This window comes from Podarcis raffonei, chromosome Z (assembly GCF_027172205.1).
Source record: "Podarcis raffonei isolate rPodRaf1 chromosome Z, rPodRaf1.pri, whole genome shotgun sequence".
Taxonomy (NCBI): Eukaryota; Metazoa; Chordata; class Lepidosauria; order Squamata; family Lacertidae; genus Podarcis; species Podarcis raffonei.
The window spans coordinates 21870308-21892843 of NC_070621.1; the positions used below are offsets into that span (position 1 = coordinate 21870308).

At 44.8% G+C, this 22536-nt stretch overlaps 1 protein-coding gene across 3 annotated transcripts in view; it reads left to right on the forward strand.

Annotated features, from left to right (window-relative positions):
- The window catches only part of AMOT (angiomotin), a 68343-nt gene that overhangs the window by 14610 nt on the left and 31197 nt on the right, over positions 1-22536 (forward strand). For all 3 annotated transcript variants that reach the window (XM_053374441.1, XM_053374440.1, XM_053374439.1), the window contains 2 exons: positions 12027-12204; positions 18372-19265. In XM_053374441.1, coding sequence (XP_053230416.1) covers positions 18430-19265 — 836 coding nt within the window. In that variant the 5' untranslated portion in view covers positions 12027-12204; positions 18372-18429. The remainder of the gene's footprint in view (positions 1-12026; positions 12205-18371; positions 19266-22536) is intronic.

Consider the following 22536-nt stretch of genomic DNA (forward strand, 5'->3'; position numbering starts at 1 on the left):
ATTGAGAGAGGACTGGGATCCCAATCTCCCAGGTCTTAGTCCAACACTCTGAATCGCTACACCACATTGGCTCTCTCTATATGCATAACTACTTGATCCTGATAAGAACAGGAGTGCACACCAAGACCATATTAGTACTCCTCCTAGACTCAGGAGACTGGGAGGTGTCAACTGGTGAAACATCCCAGGGCAAGCAGGTCAACTCCCAGTATTTGATAGTGCTGGGGTGGGCATGGCAAGAGAGTAGGACCAGGCAATATATCGTCCAAAACTGGTATGAAGTCCATATCGTGACATCAGTTTCATAATTTTTGACTTGGCAATCATGATGCAGGGAAAATCGTGAAGCCAGTCAATGCCTCTACATAGCTCCATCCTTATTTCAGACATAGTGATATATCAGTGTATCACAATGTTTAGCTGGTTATATATCACAATGTTGGAAACCAGATATCGCCCAGCCCTATCGGAGAGAGGTAGGTGGGGATGGAGCAGGAGGAGGAACTCCCAGCTCCCATTATGCAGATCGAGGAAGCTAGACAGCATTTGTAGTGTCCTGACTCAGTCCCTTTTGAGAGTTTAGTCTTACTGCCATGCCTCTTCTTAGGTGAAGGTAATTCGGGGGTAGTTTTAATAATACAGTGGTACATGGGTTTTCGAACAGCTTAGTTCACGAAAAACTTGGAACCCAAACGCTGAAAAACCGGAAGTAGGTGTTCCGCTTTTCGAACTTTTTTCGGAAGCTGAACATGCTCCGTTTTGAGTCTCCCTGTTGCGCTTCTATTTTGGATCCCCCCCGTTGTAATTCAAGCCTTCCGTTTCCGTGATTTCCTGTTGCGCTGCTAATTTGTGCCCCCTCCCATTGTAATTCAAGCCTTCCATTCCCAATTGCAGTGTTCTGTGGTGATATTTGGAGGTTATATTTGGTGCTTTTGTTTTTGCTATTTATTTTGCATTTTTTTGTTTTGAGGCTTTTTTAGTTAATTTGTTTTGGGGACTGCGTGGATCCCAGTTCAGCTACTGATTGATTGATTGATTGATTGATTGATTGATTGTGTGACTGTGGAAATGGATAAAAGCCCTCATCCAAACAATGACTATAACCAGTTAAATAAATTGTTTAAATGGTTAGTAAGGAAATGATTATTTTTCTCTTTCCAAAAAAGTACAGCAGAAATATTGTCCAAATATAAACAGTTAACTTATTAAACCTCACCATAATTTCATAATTATCTGTCTATGTATTTCTAATAGTATATCAAATCAGTAATTTTTGATATAACTGTAAAAACTACTCTGAAAATTTATTATTCCAAAAATGAAACCTTCATATGGTTGTAAATATTAAGATTATACCAGAAAGAATGAGTCTTCCTGTAAAAAAAAATGATTTAAATCAAGCCTTACTGACTAGTAATTTAAATCGTGATTTAAATCGATTTGATTTAAATCAAATCCACCCTGTACAGTACATTGATTATTGCTTTCATTTTATGGATCAATGGTCTAGTTAGATAATAAAATTCATGTTAAATTGCTGTTTTAGGGGTTGTTTTTAAAAGTCTGGAACGGATTAATCCGTTTTGCATTACTTTCTATGGGAAAGTGCACCTTGATTTTGGAACAGACTAAATTTGAGAACCAAGGTACCACTGTACTGTTTTATCTAGACTGGACCAATTACAATATGTGGCATCAATTCATTAGTATCTAATAAAGAGTTATACTATGATAAAGTAAAATTAAAAAGTTCTGCTGTGTGCCCTTTGAAACCCTTTCACATACCCTGGGCAAGGGTAATGTGCTAATGGAGAAACACTGCAACAAGTAATTGATTACTTGAGACAGGGTGTGTATCCTGCTCTTCAGTTCAACAACTTCACGGTGGTGTAAGTGCTGAGTAAAAAGTAGGTCACAAATATAAATCTGAAAATTGAGAGTTCTGTGACCAAATCCAGCAGAGCCATCAAAGAATCCATTCACCACATTAGGGCCAACCTAAATGCCACCCTGTGCTAATAGTGGCTGAGAACTTGTGTCCCCTGTTCAAACCTTGCCTTTGCCGCCCACTCATTGGGGGCCTTAGTTAAGGCTAGGCTCCTGCCCTGTCTCTGACTGACCCGATAGAGCAGCCGTGTGTCTTACTTTACAGAGGTCAGTTCTCTACAAACAGTTTGTGTGTGTCTGAAAGGCTATCCACTGCAAATCCAGTTTAAAGATCCCCAAAAGGAGAGATCAGGGAGGCCTGATCCCTAGTTTGCAGCTGGGCATCAGGCTGAGTAAGCAACACAGGTCACCTGTTCACAGCAGCGCTAAGGTGTGTTGCTGTTCAGATCATAGCTATTATTACAAAAATTGTGGGTTTTTTTGTAATTACCACATGCAAATTTTATGTAAATCTGCACCCTCTTCTCTTTTCCCCTTTTTGGCAATGTACAAAGGGCCACCCTATCAGCAGGTCATCTACAATAATTATAATATTGGTCTCCGTTAAAGAGCAGTTGTCAGGATTAGTGAGATAATATACTGCGAAGCACTTCGGCCATAATAAAAGGGCTTTCAGTGCTAAGCACAATTATAATCTCAGCTGGCATTTCTGCAAAAGTATATTACAGTGGCCGGGACAGGGGAGAGGGGGCATGGATAGGTGGGTAAATTTGTGCGCTTATCTGATCTCTCTGTGCGCACTGCAGCTTGACATTTTTGATCCTTGTTAAAAACAATATGCTAAAAAATGCTCTCCCCCCCCCCCCATTAATGCAGATGACATTGATTTGAGCACTAGGCAAACTCACATTGTGATCTCATGTGGTTTTCATTAACTGGGACCCCAGAGCAGAAAGAGAGGCCTGGGCTAAATAAGCAGAGGAATGGCAAAAACCACTCAAATAAATGAAGATGACGTTGAAGCATTCTTAGGATATTTGTGGGATGGGGCTTCTAACAACAGAGAGGAAAGAGCAGGACCCGGATCGCTAAGGAGCAAAGCAAAGGGAATGGAGCTGAACTATAACTCCTAAATTCCTGCTTGTGTTGGGTCACTGGCTCTTGCGATAGAACTGTACTGGGTAGGCTTTTTGGCCTGCCTAGCACTTTCACAATGGGTGTGTAAATATTATATAGGTTTCCCAAGTGGGCAGTGCTGTCAACCTTCCCTTTTTTTGTGGGAAATTCCCTTATTCCAGCACCGTTTCCCACCGCTATCCTGGATTGTTAGATATCCCGTAGACTGACCCCGGGACAGGTGAGGCTGCTGATCCCTTATTTTCAAATCTGAAAGTTGACATCTATGCACTGGGGAGGCAGTGGGATTACGAAGGCGGGGGCACTAAGAGGCAAGGGTGTGGCAGGGGGGTCCCTGGAGGTGTAAATGACTACCAGAAGTTCATCCGTTTTGTTGAATTAATTTAACAAAATAGTTTTAATTGCATTTTGAATTAAGGTGCAATTCATTGTCTCAGTTTTGAATTTTACTCCTTAGTGGGTTGCTTAGTGAGAACTGCTATTATGAATAACAGGGCAGAGGACACTGGAGGCGAGTTTATGGAACTGAGTGGGTGGTTGCCTGAAAAGCTTTTGGGACCACTAGGAATCTTTTGCCCAATATGGGGCTCAAACCCATGGCCCAGAGATGAGTGGTCTCATGCTCTAGAGACTGAGCTATCTCAAGTCCACTTGGGGTTTCTGGCTTGGAAAGAGCTTTTAAGCTCTCTGCTTTGCTTGTTGGGCAAGGCCCACTTAGCATACAGGGTCTAGGAGTGCTGGGGAATCTCTCTCTCCCCATCACATGCTAGCCACAGGGGTGGCTCAAAGAGTTTGGGTATACATGAATTTCGTGTATATGCAGAACTCTTGGAATTGAACTCCCCATGTAACATGTGATCATACTGTGTTTGGTTCACTTTGGAGAATTTGGCCCAGCAAATTATTATTATAATATTATTATTTCGGTCTGAATGTGCTCTGGTGCTCCAGTTTTGAACTTTAATTGATTGGGAAACGCTCAGATCACATGGGCTGTGGTTACAGCTTAAACTCCTTTCTTAAAATGGCAAGTGGTTGCTGAAAATGAGCTTTTGCCTTGCATCACCGGGTCATAGGAGCAATTTCCATTATGCCTTTCGCCTGTACGACTCCGTTGCCTTAGGAGCTGGGAAGCTGAGCTCATGCTAAGAATATGTGTATGTCTCCTGCAGTCTCACTTCTTGTTTCTAATTAACAGGAGGTGGTGGTGAGGGTGACTCTCACTCTCTGGAATGAGGATGTGTAATACTGGCCCTTGTCCATTGACCTGCTTGGTGCCACACCTGTGTGATCACCTGAGACACAGTTGGTAGGCAACTGGGATAGGGGTAGCTAAAGCAGCATAATTGTCAATGCGGCCCATTTCTTTGTCACTGTATTTACTTAATTGGGACCAGTTGTGTACACTTCAGTATAATTGACTTTTAACTCTAGTTATACAGAAAGCTGAAAAGTCGTTGTTTTGTAAACATTCTTCTTAGCCAAGCTTTCCATTCCATGCCTTCCTCTTGGTCATTTCACTTTCCTGTCAACATGCTCCTATTTTTTCTGCTCCACCTCAAGGGTCCTAGTTACTTGAAGAAACCCCTAAGAGTTCCACAGGCTCTGAGTTGGGTCCTTTAGGATTTCTGTCCCCTCTGCTTTTGATCTCTGTTGTTTGCTTATGGGAATTTTTAGTTCTGGGCAGAAGCCACCTTTTGAAGTTTTCATTATGTACTGCACAGCCTGATGACAGTGATGCCTCAGGCTGAACAGGACACTGAGCATTTGTCCTTTTTGCCCAGCCCTTTTCTAATGGATTCACTTTCACAACTCTTTCCCATTTTACTAAAGGGGGGTTCTTTCAGGAATAGCTTTGAGTGCGGTGTACACTCAGAGGTTTACTGCTGGGTTGAGGGCAGAGAAATGCTTCTGATTCTCAGAGACTTCTCATAAGACTGTCAACACAGTTTCCTTCCTCTTGCAACTCAGGTGGATGCTTGTGTTGTGTTTGCATTTTTCAAACATAATGAGAGCCTTCTGAGAATAGTATGAACCTTCCACTGTGAAATAATAGTCTACTAACCCAAGCCTTTGAGCCCTCTAGTTTTATTTATTATGGCTAACATTGGATTACTCATAGGGGCAGGCCTGCCCTGGTGCCCTGCCCACAAAGGGAGGTGAACTTGTTCTTTCCAATTAGGAATATTTCCCTATTAATTTCTTGGCTGGGCTCTTTCCAGGGCAGGTTATTGCAGGTTACACCAAATCTTGTGGCCCACTTTTCTTAATTTTGCAAGCAGAGGAGAAGCACTTGTATGTGCCTGTTACTGTTTCAGTTGCAGCAGACAATCTGACAAATACCGTATTTTTCGCTCTATAAGACACACTTTTTCCCTCCTAAAAAGTAAGGGGAAATGTGTGTGCGTCTTATGGAGCGAATGCAGGCTGCACAGCTATCCCAGAAGCCAGAACAGCAAGAGGGATCTCTGTGCAGCGCTCCCTCTTGCTGTTCTAGCATCTGGCTTAGCCCCTCAGTCCCTTCCCCCACCTCCCAGAAAAGCCCCCAAGAGCTGCGCTGCCTTTAAAGAGCTGCGTGGAGCTCTTGGGGGCTTTCCCCTGAGAAGTGAGAAGGGCAGCCGGTCAGTGACAGACTGCCCTTCTCCCTCCTCGGGGAAAAGCCTACAACTCCACTCCACACGGCTTGTGAAAGGGAGTGCTGAGCAGAGCCTGGGATGCATACAGGCTCTGCTCAGCGCTTCCTTTAAAGAATATTTTTTTTCTTGCATTCCCGCTGTAAAAACTAGGTGCGTCTTATGGTCAAGTGTGTCTTATGGAGCGAAAAATACGGTAGCTTGCAGCACTCTCTGGAAGTAGTATGTGGCATAATTTGCAAGTACTTCATCCCCCATGTGATCACTTACATCTTGCTTATTTCATTCCATATTTTTCAAGTGGCCTTTTTGACATTTGAAGTGTGCACTGCATGGAATTAGGATAATTGAAGCGGTTGCAGGATGAGTTTGTAGCCCTCTCCAGAGAGTACTCCCGAGGCACTGTGCTCCATTAACAACACCTTTGCTTCAAAAACATGAACCCGTTCCTCAAATGTCCTTGATACCTTTCCAGTCCCATGGCAATGGATCATGTCTTCTGGTTTCCATTCCCTAGCTCTGGTTGATGTGACCATCAGACACTCTCTCCCTGGTGATGAGGCAGCACTGCAGGTCTAAGGAGGGTGAGATGCCTGCAGGGTCTCTGATGTGAGGTGAAAGTGCTGTGGCCTGCTTCTTGAGGGCCCCAGCCAGGAAATAACCATGCAAAATGGAGGAAATGAGGTGACGATAAATATAGGAAGGAGAAATAAAGGAAAACACTGTATCGGTGAAATGAACAGGTGAGCAAAAATAAGTAAATAAGAATGAAAGAATAGGATGGCTGAATAAAATGGAGGAGAGATAAGATCAGGTTGGGGACTACAAGCTTGTGTGAGGGCATGACGTTTAAGCATGTGGGTCATTACACTAAGGCGTACCTTGGACTGATGCAGGCAGGTAAAATTGTGCTGTTGCTGTCGATCGACTGAATATTGCTGGAATTTAGGCCTGCAGAAAATGGTGATGACTTTGGAGGTAATTGATTTTGAACTTGGTCACACAATCAGGAGCCAGTCTTTGTCATCTTAATCATCCCAGTCAGCATGAGAGAGGAATTCCTGGGCATTGTGGCTTATTCGTAAATATTCATTGATCCCACCCAATGAAGTAATCTCCTCTACCACCACCCCTTAAATAGATTTTTAAGATTGAAAACTAGGGTCTGTGGAATGTTTTCGGCGACCAAAATGTACTCTGGAGAACAGAGAAATGTGTGTCTGTCTGTTTAAAACAACAGCATGTGAAACAAGTAAATGGGATTATCCAGTTGACACTGAGAGAATATGGCAGCAAAGAGGCAGGAATAGACTTTCACGTCTAATACAAATAAAGCCCCTCTTTCTTTCTAATAATAAAAAAAATGATTTGGGCTGCTTACAGCTTGGCAGAAGCAATTAACAGTAAGACTTAGGAGCCTTCACTTTAGGATTTGTGGTACCTCAGCAGGCTAGAGGGAGGAAGGTTGGAAAGGTGGAGTCAGATTACTTTGTCATGGCTGCATTCCTCTATTCAGGTACCCCATCTGGCCTGTGTTTGTGTGTCTTTGAAGGTGACTGCATAGAATCTGTTGGGGAACTGCCTTCCCCACTTCAAAACAGTCTCCTTGCCGAGGTGAACAGCCTGTTCTGGCCATAGTTGGTGCTCAGCCTGGGAATGTAACATTGGATGCAGTCATGGGCATGGTAACACGCATGCCTTTGTTCACATCAACCAATTGCACCTTCTGCGCATTTAACACACATTCAACCTACACAGTTTCAGCCATATGCGTGCTGGATGAAATTGCACAAAGTGGACAGCTTAAAAGCCGTTTTTGCACCAGGTCTGCTTGGGCTCACCCTGTGTGAAAAGAGGTTTTAAGCTCTTTGCACTACTTGCTGGGCAAGTCCTGCTCAGTGTGCTAGCTCTGGGAATACGGAGAGCTATCTCTCTCCCTCCCACACTAGGCGTCAGGGCAGCTCCAAGGGTTTGGGTATATGCGATTTTCATGTATACACAGAACCCTAGGAACTGAGCCTCTGTGTGAGATTCAGTCATACTGTACTTTAAGTAGGGCTACCTTTGGAAACTTCAAGGAGTCCAGAATGCTGATTACAGCCAGTTTTGGAGAGCTTGTGACTCGCTTCCTGCCACAGCTACACTGATTCCCAGTCTGTTTTCAGGCCAAAATCTGAAATGCGGGCTATGACCTTTTGAATCATTAATGACTTGGGATCAGGGTGCTTCAAGAACTCTCTTTCCCCTGATGAACTTGTCCTTAAGATTTTCTGGAAAGGCTGCCCTTTGCATCCCACCAGCATCTGAGCAGTGTGTCTGTTTGGGATGTGGTCTCTCTCTGTGGTCATTCCAAGTCCGTGGAACTGTCTTCCTAGTGTAGTAATGGCAAATCTTTTAGAGACCGAGTGCCCAAACTGCAACTCCGAACCCACTTACCGTATTTTTCGCTCTATAACACGCACCCGACCATAACACGCATGTAGTTTTTAGAGGAGGAAAATCCGTAGGCATGCCACCTGTAGGCATTCCCTCCATAACACACACAGACATTTCCCCTTACTTTTTAGGAGGAAAAAAGTGAGTGTTATGGTGCAAAAAATACAGTATTTATCGCAAAGTGCCAACACGGCAATTTAACCTGTATATCTCTTTTTTTTCCTGTGTGTTTCATGTTTCTTCTTTATGACTGCTGTTTTAATAAATAATCCTTCATAAAAGTTATTGCATTACATTCTTCATTAAATTTTCTTTCCATTGATATATAATTTTATGGTATAACTCGGTTCTATTTTTCTAAAAAAATGTTTAGGGATACTCTCATATTGATTCAAGAAAATCACCACTGGGGGGGAAATAAATACAGTTCAAATTGGGAAAAATAAATACAGTGGTACCTCAGTTTTTGAACAGCTTAGTTCTCAAACTACTTGGAACCTGAGCACTTCAAACCCAGAAATGAGTGTTCCGGTTTTGGAATGTTTTTCAGAAGCCGAACGTGCTCTGTTCTGAGTATAACTTCCATTTTGAGTGCCACACTTAATTTTCCTAGTGAGTGAAGGCAGGCCGGGCAGCAAGCAAGCAGGCACCTGACTCCCACCAGCGATGGGTCCCTCTGCTGCCGCTGCCACAACAGCAACCACCCCCTCCTCCAGCTCTGGCGGCCCTGGTGCTGAGTGAGGGAAGGCTGTTTCGGCCCTGCTGGGGCAATGCGCGCGTGCCCACTGAGAGGGCTCTGAGTGCCCTCTCTGGCATGCGTGTCATAGGTTCGCCAACACTCTCCTAGTGGGTCCTGCCTGGCCCTCCTTTCTTGTGGTCCTCTGTTGCAAGAGGAGGACTTTTCTTTTACAGCAGATATTTGACCAGCTGCTCTGTTAAGGTTTTAGTCTTTGTATTTTCAGTCTGAATCTGTCCCCCGCCCCCCCGCCCCGTTTCCCTTGTATTTCCCTTCACTGCTTGTTATTTTAACTATGTTTGTGTTGTGAGTGGCTTTGGGCATTAAAAAAAAAAATGGACAGCTGAAGTAAGAATGGTTTTAGTTAGCTCCTTGTAAAACATGCCAGAAAGGTTCTGCTTTTCTGTTGTTCTAAGACTTGGATTTACCTTTGCTGGAATGTTTGTTGGCAGATGTCTTTAGGAAGCCTTTTCCCGGCAGTTGTGCTGGCTGCGGCTGATGGTAATTGCAGTCCAAAACATCTGGGGGGGGCAGCAGAGTGCCAAAGACTGGTACATCCTTCTGAATCTAGCAGGAGGAGATTTGTTTTAGGAAAATAAGGAGAACCTTCGGTTTCAAGGCAGTGTCCCATCTACAGCATCCTTCTCTCACAGTGGCCAACCAAATGCCCCCAATGGGAAGCCCACAAGCAAGATTTGAGTGCAAGAGCTCTCCCTCCTGTGGTTTCCAGCAACTGGTATTCAGAAGCATTACTGCCTCCAGCTGTGGAGGCAGAGCATAGCCATCATGGCTAGTAGCCACCCACAGCCCTCTCCTCCATGAATTTGTCTCGTTACCGAATTTCTCATGGCATGCATAATTTCATAAACTTCTGTCATGTCGCTTCTTATTTAACCAATTTAAATTTGATTATCTTCTTGGGTTTAGCCACAGAATCCATACAATCAGTGGCTCAGTAGAGATTCTCTGTGTGTTTAATCACAAATAAAGACTTGAACTTGGGTGAAATAATAATTGTTATTGCAATATCTGCTTTTTATATCTGCTTTTAAAAAACATTCCAAGATGCTATTTGGCACCCTCCCTCAGTTCCTCTGCCAACTCATCTTGCTTTATAACATATCTATAGTTCAGAGTTCCATCATTATTCAGAACAGTTTCTGTAAAGTCTTAAATGAGCCAGGCATTTGCATATACTGGTGGTGCTGATTGACTGTCTCCCTCAATATTTGAATAAGAAATAAAACAATGGCATATTGTCATTCAACCTATGTCCTTAAGTTACTGATTTTGTTCCTCACAATTTGCTAGAATGTAGAGAAGGGGTGTCCAACTCAAATGGGTTATGGAACCAAATTACACCCACCCACCCCACCCCCCACACACAGAGAGAGTTTTGTAATAAATCCTTGATCAATTTTGGCAGAAGAGTAGGGTGTTAGGAGGATTGGTGAATTAAAGCACATCTCCTCTACTCACCCCCCCCCCGAATACCAGCTCTTCCTCCAAAGACCAAATGCATACAAACAACATGCTCCAAAATCCTTTCACGTTGCAGAAACAGCTGCTGTTATCACATGCTTGCATACACACATGCACACACTCCTGCCAGCCAAAACAACCTCTGTCGCACAAAGCTCGGCTGCCTGTTCCCATAGCTTTCATTTTTGGTTGTAAGTGACAAATAGATAAGAACAGAGGGAGAGCCTGTGGGATCAGACCAATAGCCCATCTAGCCCAGCGACCTTTTCTCACAGTGGCCAACCAAATGCCCCAATGAGAAGTCCACAATCAGGATCTGAGGATAAGAGCACTCTCTGGTGGCTTCCGTAATTATGTAAGAAGAGCCCCTGCTGAATACCCGGTGGCCCATCTAGTCCTGCATCCTCTTCTCACATGGCCAACAAGATGCCTTGTGGGATCCTCTCTAGCAGGACCCGAGTCACTGGTGAGACTCTGTTCTTTCTGCTGGACTGCTAATAATTTCAGTGCAATGGAGAGAGGCTAATGTAGTTATCATTGGGAGACCAGCCCCCTTGCCCTACAGATAACGTGCCTCTCTATCTTTTATCGTCTGGGGTGCTATGGGCCACGGGGGGGGGGGGGCGGAAAGGCTCTTGTGCCTTAAAGTGGACACTCAGGTTGCAAACGTGATCCGTGCGGGATGCACGTTCACAACCCACAGTGTTCGCAACCCGTGTCTGCGCACGCGCGGGTTGCGATTTGGCATTTCTGCACATGCGCAAAGCGCGGTTTAGCTCTTTTGCGCATGCGCAACCACCGAAACCTGGAAGTAACCCATTCCGGTACTTCCAGGTTTCGGCGGTCCGTAACATGAAGAACCGCAACCTAAAGCGTTTGTATTTGTGTCAGCACTGACATTGGCAGCATTCAACTTACTTAGATTGTAATTTTAACTGATTCTGATCTGCTCAGTTTTATTTCGCTTAGGGTCGGAACTTAAGAAGAAAATGTGCTTCTTTACCTAGAAATAGGTGCTGTTTACTGCACTTCCTTTTGCTTAAAGTAATATCTTTTTAATACAACATTTTAATCAAGCATGTCAAAACTGGATGCAGTATTATCAAATGCCGCAGATGAAAGTAGGAATGTTTCCTTTAAAAAAATCCCAACAATTCTTAACTTTATTTTTCAGTTTCTAAAAGGACACGTAACAAACATAAACATGTTATCCCTAACCCCCAATAAACATTCCATGCGTATACCATGTAAGAAATGCAGCCAAACATTAAATTTTTAAATAGTTTAGAGTGGATCACATCAGTTAAATGTCTCCGTTGTCTAGAGTGATGATAATGCCAAGGTTTCATATTTGATCCCCTATGGGACAGCTACATATACCTGCATTGCAGGGGGTTGGACTAGATGATCCTCAGGGTCCCTTCCAACTCTACAGTTCTACTCTCAAGACAGATTTGCCCAGAGGAAGCTGTGGGCAGCTGTGGGTGGGGGGCAGCACTGCACTTTCCAGCACACTGAATATACATGGGCCAGGGGCCATACAGTTTCAAAATCACCGTTGGCCTTTGTGTTCCTGAGCACGCTAAGATGCTTCATTCATTTCTCTATAAGGGCTGTGTTGCATAGCCTATCTCACCATGCCTCCAGAGTTCAGTTAGTAGCTGTTTTCCAATACTGCCTTATTTAATCAGTTTCCACCATTTCTTGTTTTTCAGAATTTTCTAAAGTGTCAAGGAATTGCCAAGCTAACCCAAATTTCAAGGGACCCAAAAATACGCTGCCACTATTGACTAAGGAAGAAAAGAGGGACTATCGTCATCTCTCATACCAGAACTCCCACTTCATGCTGCAAGAGCCAAGGCTGGAGTCGCCAATTTAAGTTTGTTTTCTAAGGTACATCAAAGGCCTCCACAATCTTTTCCAAGCAAGAAGATAACTGTGGCCAGCTTTCATGTGGCTGTATAAATCTCTGTTGGAAAATGCTTGTATCTTAGTTTGCCAACTGCGGTAAGATAGGTTTGACCGCAGGTAGAAGGAGCAGGGGTGAGCCAGGAGCTCTTCACTGCCCTCCCTTACCGGGTTTCAGAGTGAGCTTTTAAAATGCAGTGTCTTGGCATTCTTTTTTTATGTATCACAAAGCTTTATTGCAGTGACACATTTTTAATATCACATTTTTCATAGCAATTGTTAATTGGACAAACATAAATGGGATTCAGCCTTAGGTGCCGACCACAAGTCATTTGAATAATTAATATTTATAAATGCTGGTGTGGGTGTAACATATTGTTCTAGATTAGTAAGAAACACTACTTGATATGACAATGATATAAACCGATTATAAGAAGGTAGCACTATTATCATTACAGTAGTGTGTAATACTAATTTATTTGCTAAATGGACTGCAATTTGTTTTCTAATACTCCCCCTAGCAACAGATCCAGGAGTTGGTTCTTAAAATATTTTCAGGAGCAGAGTCACACATTCAGCCTATTCATTTTTCACAATATTGTTTTGAAATCTTTCCTAAAATATCCCAGCAGTGTTTTGGCTTTCTTGTGATGATGGTGGCACAGTCCTGTTTGATAAAATTTCTATGGAGGCCAATCCATGAGGTCTCTCAATTATCCCTGTATATATGAAAGATCCAAGGATACTTTGCTGGAGAAGCTGGATAATGTGATAAACCTACACATGGTTTTGGACAGCTAAGTCGCAGTTGAACTCAGTGACAGAGGCATGTCGAGGGTTGTTTGCACCCTTGGCAAGGAGCTGTATCGTTCTCCACAACCCAAAACCCCCCATTTCTCCCATGTTTGATCTCACCGCTTATTGAACATACAATTAAGCTGTAATTATCACTGGCCGTATTTTTTGCATCTCATTCCCATTCAGCTAAAAAAGGTAAAGGTACCCCTGCCCGTACGGGCCAGTCGTGTCCGACTCTAGGGTTGTGCGCCCATCTCACTCAAGAGGCCGGGGGCCAGCGCTGTCCAGAGATACTTCCAGGTCACGTGGCCAGCGTGACAAGCTGCATCTGGCGAGCCAGCGCAGCACACGGAAACGCCGTTTACCTTCCCGCTATAAAGCGGTACCTAATTATCTACTTGCACTTAAGGGTGCTTTCGAACTGCTAGGTGGGCAGGAACTGGGACCGAAAGACAGGAGCTCACCCCGCCGTGGGGATTCGAACCGCCGACCATATGATCGGCAAGTCCTAGGCACTGAGGTTTTACGCACAGCGCCACCCACGTCCCTTCCCATTCAGCTACCATCTTATAAATTTCTCCTTTGTATGCCTTGGGAGGGGAGGGGAGAGAAGATGAATATTTCAATCCATGCCTTCTGGAAATGTGATATTCAAGAGTAACGACAACAGGATTGAGGTTTTATGCCCTTTTCTAAATTTTTCCAGCATTATGATATCCTTTAAGAGATGTGGTGACCAGAATTATAAAGAGTATTTCTAGGGCAGTTGCTCCATAGACTTGTATAAAGCGGTTATGATATTGCCAGTTCCGTTTTCAATCCTTTTCAAAATGATCCCTAAACTTTAATTTCCCCCCCTTTTTTTTTAACCGCTGCCACAACTGGATCAACATCTTAATTGATCCATCCACTATGACCATAAGATGTCATTCTTGGTCAGTCACCACCAGCTCAGAGCTCAGTAACATATGTAATGTTAGAATCAGCAGGCATCACTTTACACTTGTTAACATTGAACCAGTTTTGTGATTTTAATTCTCATTCACCCCGTTTGGAGAGATCTTTTTGGTCGCCTCATAGCCTCTTTTAGTTCAACAACAACAACAACAACCCTGTACAACTTAGTGTCATCAGCAAACTTTGCTGGACTAGATGATCCCATAGCTGTCAACTTTCCCCTTTTTTAAAGGGAAATCCTATTCGGAATAAGGGAATTTCCCTTTAAAAAGGGGATACGTTGACAGCTATGGATGATCGTCAGGGTCCCTTCCAACTCTATGATTCTGTGATCTCCAGAAAGGACTAGAAAGATGCTGTGTCTCATGCTGCAAACCTAGGTTCAAAAAGCAGACAACACGCATCCAGTAAATTTAACTCACTATCACAGATGGATAGGACCGGAACGATGAATTAAACCAGAATGGTTTTCTTATCTATTTCAAGATATAAGAATATTTACCCTACTTTCACTCCCTGCTCCATACCAAACACACCATCAGATACACAAAATAAAACTTCAGAATGGGTAGGTACACAGAAAGGGTAAAGGTAAATGACTCCTGGACAGTTAAGTCCAGTCAAAGGTGACTATTGGATCAGGAAAGGAAACCCAAAGGAAATCTTCCTTTTTTTGTCATAATTTTCAGTCTGCTCTCCCCAGCCCTGCATTCCTAGGGGGAAAAAGAGAGATGCAGCAGAACCCAAATAAAGGGGGGAAACCGTTATTCTGCAGGGAAGCCAGCAAAAATATTATTATTAGAAGAAATGAAAGCCAAAGCAAGAGAAGAGAGGCACTGCGTTGCTGCTAGAGCCGTTTTGAGAAGCAAAACCAGAACCAATTAGAAACCCCTTAAATAACCAGCCAGCACAGCAAGAGGTCCACAAGTAAAACTTGCAAACCTCAATGGGTCTCACACTGAGAGACTATCTGAAATTCCCCAGAAGATACCATCAGTTGCTACCTGCAAAGTTAGTGATTTAAGGGGTGAAAATCAGCCAGATCTCACCTCCTGCTCCTGGCCCAAGAGAGAAGTAGTCCATTTTACTGCGTGCAAGCAGTTTGTTTGCTTGCTTATGCAAATCGTACAACAATTGAAAGTTTTCCTCTTCAGCACATCTAAAAGCTTTCTGGAGAGTGGGCTGAAAGGCTGTCTTCCGCTCTTCTACCCAACCAGAGGAGAGTCCCAAATCTCGTAGCAGGAAATCTCAACTTGGTTGCAAGGGGGTGCTCCTGAGTTGCAGAAAACAGCTAGAAACGGGGGACTTTTTAGTGGCCATGACCTCTGGATCTTTGAAGATTTAATCTTGGATACAAACTCTTAGAAATAATTGCATCCTCTGGAGAGTGTGGATGATTGGTATATTACTTTAAAAAAATATTTTTACTGTGTTAGGCATTATTCCCTCTCCTGCTTAGTTTTAAGCTGTTAAATTAGATTGGTTTATTTCTATTGTTTTATACAACCATATAACTTTTTTTTGGTATTGATTGATTGATGACATTTCTAATTGTTTCTAGCATACGATCCCAGAAATTGCATATAGGCAAGCCTTTGGAACTGCCCCACAACTAGTGAATAAGGGTTAGAAAGAGAGAATTCCCTGTTCTCCCAGGGCCTGTGTACAAATTAAGTCTTGCCAAGCAAGCAAGGCGGAGAGCTTAGAACACGGGTGTCAAACACAAGGCCCGCGGGCCGAATCCGGCCCGCCAGACCTCGTCATGTGGCCCGTGTAGCCACTGCCAGCCTTCACCTTTTATTCTCGCTTTTTTTTTTTGACACAAGAAAGCCGCCTCTTCAGCGCATGCGTGGCAGTCTACAAGCCAGAGAACGTCTGCCCTCTAGTGGCGCCGCCGTTCTACACAGGAAACCTCCACTTTACTGTAGGACCTACAGATACAACCGGCCCTTTGAGGGTGACCAAACTGCTGATGCGGCCCCCGATGAATTTGAGTTTGACACCCCTGGCTTAGAATCTGTTTTCACTCTGGTTCCTCATGGGTTACCCAGTGCAAAACAAAGTGTTAAGCTCTCCACTTTGTTTACATTTAACAATCATTTCTGTGCTCCTTCTCTACTCCTGCTGCTGCCAGGAAACAATTCAGAGTCTAGTTCAGTGGTTCCCAAAGGGGCAGTAGCACTACCTGGTAGAGGTGGGGTTATTTAAGGGGGTTCTAAGAGGCAAGGGGACAGCAGGAGGCGCTGAGGGTGTAAATGACGCTCAGACTTTGAAAAGCTGCTGTCACTGGATCAAGTTCATCAGTTTGGTTCAGGGGTCAGCAACCTTTTTCAGTCGTGGGCCGGTCCACCGTCCCTCAGACCTTGTGGTGGGCCGGACTATATTTTGAAAAAATAAATAAATGAATGAATTCCTATGCCCCACAAATAACCCAGAGAAGCATTTTAAATAAAAGGACACATTCTACTCTACACGCTGATTCCCAGACCATCCATGGGCCGGATTGAGAAGGCGATTGGGCCGCATCTGGCCCCCAGGCCTTAGGTTGACTACCCCTGGTCTGGTTGGATCAATTAAACGGAACAGTTTTTGTTGGATTTTGAATAAATGTGCAAGTAACTGATACTGTTCCAAATTTTATTATCTTACTATATTCCTTAGTGGATCATGAAAACCGCTATTCTAAATACAGTGGTGCCTCGCAAAACGAAAAACTCGCAAGACGAAAGAGTTTTCCGTTTTGGAGGTGCTTCGCAAAACGAATTTCCCTATGGGCTTGCTTCGCAAGAAGAAAGCCCATAGGGAAATCTCCGCCGGCCTTCAGAAGAGGTCCTGGGCCTCTTCTGAAGGCCGGCGGGGGGCAAAAGTCTTTGCTCCCCCCGCCTGCCTTCCCGGGACAGCGGAGACTTCTCCGCTGTCCCGGGCGATCTGAAAATGCTGGCGGGCGGCAGCAAAAGTTTCGGTGCCGCCCGCCAGCATTTTCAGATCGCCCGGGACAGCGGAGAAGTCTCCGCTGTCCTGGGGGCTTTTAAAATGCTGGCAGTCGGGAGGAAAGCCCTCCTGTCCCCGGAGCTTGCGGGGTGGGAGGTGGGGAGAAGGGCTTTTCTTCCCACCGCCAGCCTTCAGAACAGCCTTCTGAAGGCTGGCGGTGGGAAGAAAAGCCCTTGTCCCCCCCCCCCCAGCCTTCAGAAAAGGTCGGGGGACAGACTGTCCCCGGACCTGGTCTGAAGGCGGTTTCCATAGGAACGCATTGATTGATTTTCAATGCATTCCTATGGGAAACCGTGCTTCTCAAGACGAAAAACTCGCAAGAAGAAAAAACTTGCGGAACGAATTAATTTCGTCTTGCGAGGCACCACTGTAACATTCTTTATAAGGTAAGGTTGGTGGGGAATGGGCACCAGCTTTTGGAACCAAGGGGCTGATGGGCCAAAACTGTTAGGGAACCAGTGGACTAGCTTGTTGCGATGTCCAAACTTGGGCTTTTGGTTTGTTTTTCTCCAAACAAGGAGCAAATAAGGAGCTTACTGCTTGGAAGTTTGCTTTTTCTAAAAGAAACCGCACAGCCATGAACTCTGTCCCTTTTCCTGGCAACATAGCAGGAGTTGTGGCAGTGGGCGGGGGGAGGGAGGGGAGAGAGAGCAAAGTGGGAATTTTTTAGCCATGTCTGAAAATGAGGTTTCAACCATGGTTCAACATGATGGTGTGAACTTGACAGTATAGACGCTGTCTGTATTTTAGCAATCAAACCTATGGCTAGTCTCTTGATGCTCCTTGTCGCTCTTATTTCAGACCACCTTCTCAGATAAATCCCTTTGTCTGAATTTATTTATTATTTCACAAAATTTAGACATGGCTTGATTATTTAAAAAAAAAACCCACAACAACCCTTCAACGTGGTTTACAAAGGGAACAAAGCAATAAAATTATCACTAAAAACAGTAAAAAAAAAACCTCTTATAAACATATAAAAGATTAAAGCAGCAATAAATGAAAAACAGATTAAAACGTGTGTCAGCATTCTACATATCTGCACAGGTAGGTCTAAACAAAAATGTTTTTAACAGGCACTGGAAAGAGTGCATTGAAGGTGCCTTGCCTGATGTCAATAAGGAGGGAGTTCCAGACTATAGGTCCAGCAACACTAAAAGATTGATTTCTTGCAAATGTGGAGCAGGCAGCGCCCGTAATAGTGCTAATGCCACAGATTGAAGCAGTCAGGGTAGGGCAGTCTCATAGACAAACTGGTCCCAAGGTGCTAATGGCAATCTTTTTGTTAAGCCCCACTCGCTGAATAAGGAAAGGTATGGGGTTTTCTGCCTTCTCCCTCTGAACTTCCACCTTTCTCACTCAACATGTAGGCCAACAATCCCCTCTTTTTTATCCCTCCTTTCCAGGTCACGGGCAGCCTGCGCGCCCCCTTTCGCATTCCACCCCCGAGGCCTCGCAGTTGAGATGAGGAATTCAGACGAGCAAACAGCCACGACAGTTTTACAGCGCCTGCTGCAGGAGCAGCTGCGATATGGGAACCCAAACGACAGCCGCAACCTCCTCGCTTTGCACCACCAAGCTACGGGCAACACACCCACTTTCGCCAGCAACGGGAGCCCAGGGGCTCCAAGCGAAGGGCTGAGCCCTCAGGACCACCAGGCCGGAGCCCATGTTGCCCGCCAGGAGCCCCAGGGCCAGGAAATACAAATGGACAACAGTGTCATGGAGAAGCAGCTCTCCCCAAGGCTCCAGAACAGCGAAGACCTCCCAACCTATGAGGAAGCGAAAGTCCAGTCCCAGTACTTCAGGGGCCAACAGCACGCCAGCGTTGGGGCGGCATTTTATGTGACGGGGGTCTCCAACCAGAAGATGAGGACTGAGGGGCGCCCGACAGTCCAGCGTGTGAGCCCTGGGAAGGTCCACCAGGACGAAGGACTCAAGGACCTAAAGCAAGGGCACGTCCGCTCCCTGAGCGAGAGGCTGATGCAGCTGTCTCTGGCCACCAGTGGTGTGAAGGCCCACGCGCCCGTCACAAGCGCCCCGCTCTCCCCGCTCTCTCCCCAGCAGACCAACGACTTCTACAAGAACTCTGTGACAGCCCCGCCCCAGCCAAATATGAAAGGGATGGAGCACAGGGGGCCTCCTCCCGAGTACCCCTACAAAAACATGCCCACCCCTCCGATGAGCTGTAAGCAGATGGACCCTGGGCATTTCTACAGCGACCACCGCCTGGGTCAGCAAGGCCGAGCTGACGGGCCACTGATGAGGTACCAGCATCCTCCTGAATATGGATCTTTCAGGTAAGCAGCCTGCCTTTCATGCACGAAACCAAAGAAAGGGAGCAAATCAGCCCAAGGTCCTCAAAGGGCCCAGAATGAGCTACAGTAAGCCCGCAACATACACAGGGCTTATGTTCCAAGGACAACGCCCAAAGCTAAAATCGCTTATAGTCAAGACACATTGGGTTCAGTGGCACGCCAGATTGCCAAAGTCATTTTTCCTGGAACCCTGCACCTTGTCAACCCCCTTTTAATTTTTCTTGCAACACACATAACTGCTGATTGCACACAAGTTAAATGCACATAAGTTGTGGGCTTAACTGTATTTTGCTGGCGCTTTTGAGAATTTCTTCTCAGCTTTTTCCTTACCTGTCTGCACAAACCATCCTTGGGAACTTGTAGTATTTTCAGGTGATGTCTCGGTTTTGTACTTCGCTAATGGGAATCAAGAGAAAATAAGGAGCCTGCGGGATGCAGGCTAATGGCCCATCTAGTCAAGCATTCTGTTCTCACAGTGGCCAACCAGATGCTCAAGAGCCCTTTTCCTTACTGTGGTTTCCAGGAACTAGTATTCAGAAGCATTTCTGTCTCTGACACTGGAGGCAAAACATGGCCATCATGGTGGCCAGTAGCCGTCCTAATGTGAAACTGGCTTTCCTTAAAAACAGCTGGAGGAACAAGAGGACTTCGTGATAGCTGCACCTGTCACTGAAAAGTGCTGTAGGCAGAAAGGGATGTGAGAGGCCTGACCCTTCCAGGATAGAGGTTACTAGAGTGGTAATTCTCCCGCTGGTGGTTTTACATAGCAGTTACTGGGTCATCACTCAGGCTAGCAGCGGTCAGCTCAGTCAAGCTTCCCATTCACTGAGATCTGTGCATCATTCCTTCTTGGTTGCTCCTATTGACTACCAGTGTAGATCTTGTGGCAACCAGAGAAAGATATTTTGCTGGTGTAGGAGATTTGTTACTCCGGCTCCCTGCTGGAGTATGTTTTAGAGTTTGTTAGAGACTGATATATATAAACAAACACTTGCTCATCTTTTTACCAGCCTCTTGAGTGACATGTTTTCTGTTTGGCATTGTTGCAGGAAGGTTACTATGGGAATGTTGTACAGTATTTGTGATTTTTGCTTACTATTGTTTCAGTGGGTTTTTTCTTTGTAAACCATCCTGGAATTTGATAACAAAGAGCAGTTATATTTGTAAGTTAAGCAGATAACTAAAATAATAGACTGTAGAAAGCTGTGATAGTCAGAGCTGTTGCTCTGTCTATCTCAGTATGGTCTACACTGAGTGGCAGCGGTTCTCCTGGGTGTTGGGCATAAGATACCTAGGGATCCCATTGAGAATTAAATTGGCACCTTCTTCACACAGAGTAGACGCTGTACTCCTCAGTTAGCTATGGCTCCTGCTGTGAACGTCTGTGGCTTTCAAACTTACTACCCCCAGGGCACAAGTGCCACATCAATTTATTCACTACAGAATGCTTGCCCATTGCAGAGGATTCTGGGAAATGTTCCAGGTTACCCTCTTCCATGCCTTTCCCTTTTGCTCTCCATGAACAGAAACCACACTCTGCAGCAGGATGCTGTCAGCTCTCTGTGGCTGCTCTTGTGGTGTACTGCATGGCTGAGCAAGGGTTTCGTTGAATATAGTCTGAATTAGAACCTGCTGGTGTGTTCAGCAAGCCCAACCCTCTCATTAGACAGTGTGAGGCAGATTCTCAGGGGCAGCTGCAGCTCACAGTTATTGCTCCAGAGCCTCTAGCAACTCCCCTCTGTTGCCACATCGCCTCCCTTTGTCCCGCTACTGCAATTTGGCCTGCTGCCTCAGGGTTGGTGGAGGATGCTCTCCCATAAGATCCATTTGCCAGTTTGGTGGGATTCCAGGACCTGGAAGAGAGCTCCATCTGGCCCAACCTTGAAACCTTTAAGAGCCAGTGTGGCATAGTGGTTAAAGTTTTGGACTAGGACCTGGGAGGCCAGAGTTCAAATCCCCAGTTGGCCATGGAGCCCCCGTCACTGTCTCTTATAGCCTAACCTACCTCACAAGATTGTAGTGGGCGTTAAATGAGGAGGGGGATAAACCATGTGTGCCACCTTTCGCTCCTTGGAGGAAAAAAGAAGGGATCTAAATGTGATATATAAATAAACAAACTATCCTTTCTGTCTTCAAATCTTTATTGTTATGATCAATGTAAGAAGCACACAAAGCACATTGTCCAGATATGCTGAGTAGGGTTTAAAATAAAACAATCAGTTCAGTCATTTATTCATTGCATTTCCATCCTACCTTTTCCTCTTAAAGAGCTCAAGGTGTGGTGTGCATGGCTCTGCCCCTCATTTAATAAGATTCATGGCCAAGTGGTTAGGTGGGTGAGATTTGAGTCCTGGTCTCTTCCAGGTCCTCATCCCCACACTGGCTCTTGCCTTCTTGACAGCAAATAGAATCTCTAAGCATTCTACAGGAGAACAAAGCATTAAAACAATGGACATGGGACAAAGTTGCAAGCATCTGTTTGTTTGTTTACAAAAATAATAATTCAAAATACAGTTAAAATTGACGATTGAGCTGAAATATAACTAAATTGCATTTCAGCATTCCACATATCTAGATAGGCTTGCCTAAACAAAAATGCTTCTAGCCTTCGCCAAAAGGAGGACAGGGAAGGCGCATGCCTGATGTCAGTTGTTGCCTTGACCGTGTACATCCCCCTTGGTGTGTGTTCTTGGAGAGGCACTGAGATATCTCTCTCTGTCTGTCTGTCTCTCTCTTGTTGTATGGACGCATAGGCGTTTTCCTTCCACATTGGTTCCACACTTGCCTCACTTGCTGAGGGAAGAGTCTGGTGTTCTTGAGTCTATAGGATTCTTGCTGTGCTTTTGGCTCAGGCATTGATGATGGAGCGTTTTTTTTCCAAATCTGGTGCCTCCAAAGATTGGAAATGTAAGCCTAGGCTTACCGGCTGCTTTGTTTCACTGAAGAAACGTGTTCCCCCATCCAGGAGTGACTCTGTTACCTTCTACACTTCACGATACGACATGTGAGTTGTCCCAAATATCAACAAAAGTTCTGTGCATTTTTCAGATTGCAGGTAGACAATTGATGGGGTTTTGCTGGATGAATTCTGCGCTGCTTCTCTGTTTTAAGCTTTGGTTTGCATGCATGATTTGAAATTAGTTGTATAATACCTCTGAATAGAGATTGAAGAGCAGCAGGAAAGGACCCCCCCCCCTTTCTGATTGTTGGTTGATGTATTCTAAATTTTGTCTTTGCAGAAAAGTTTGCATTG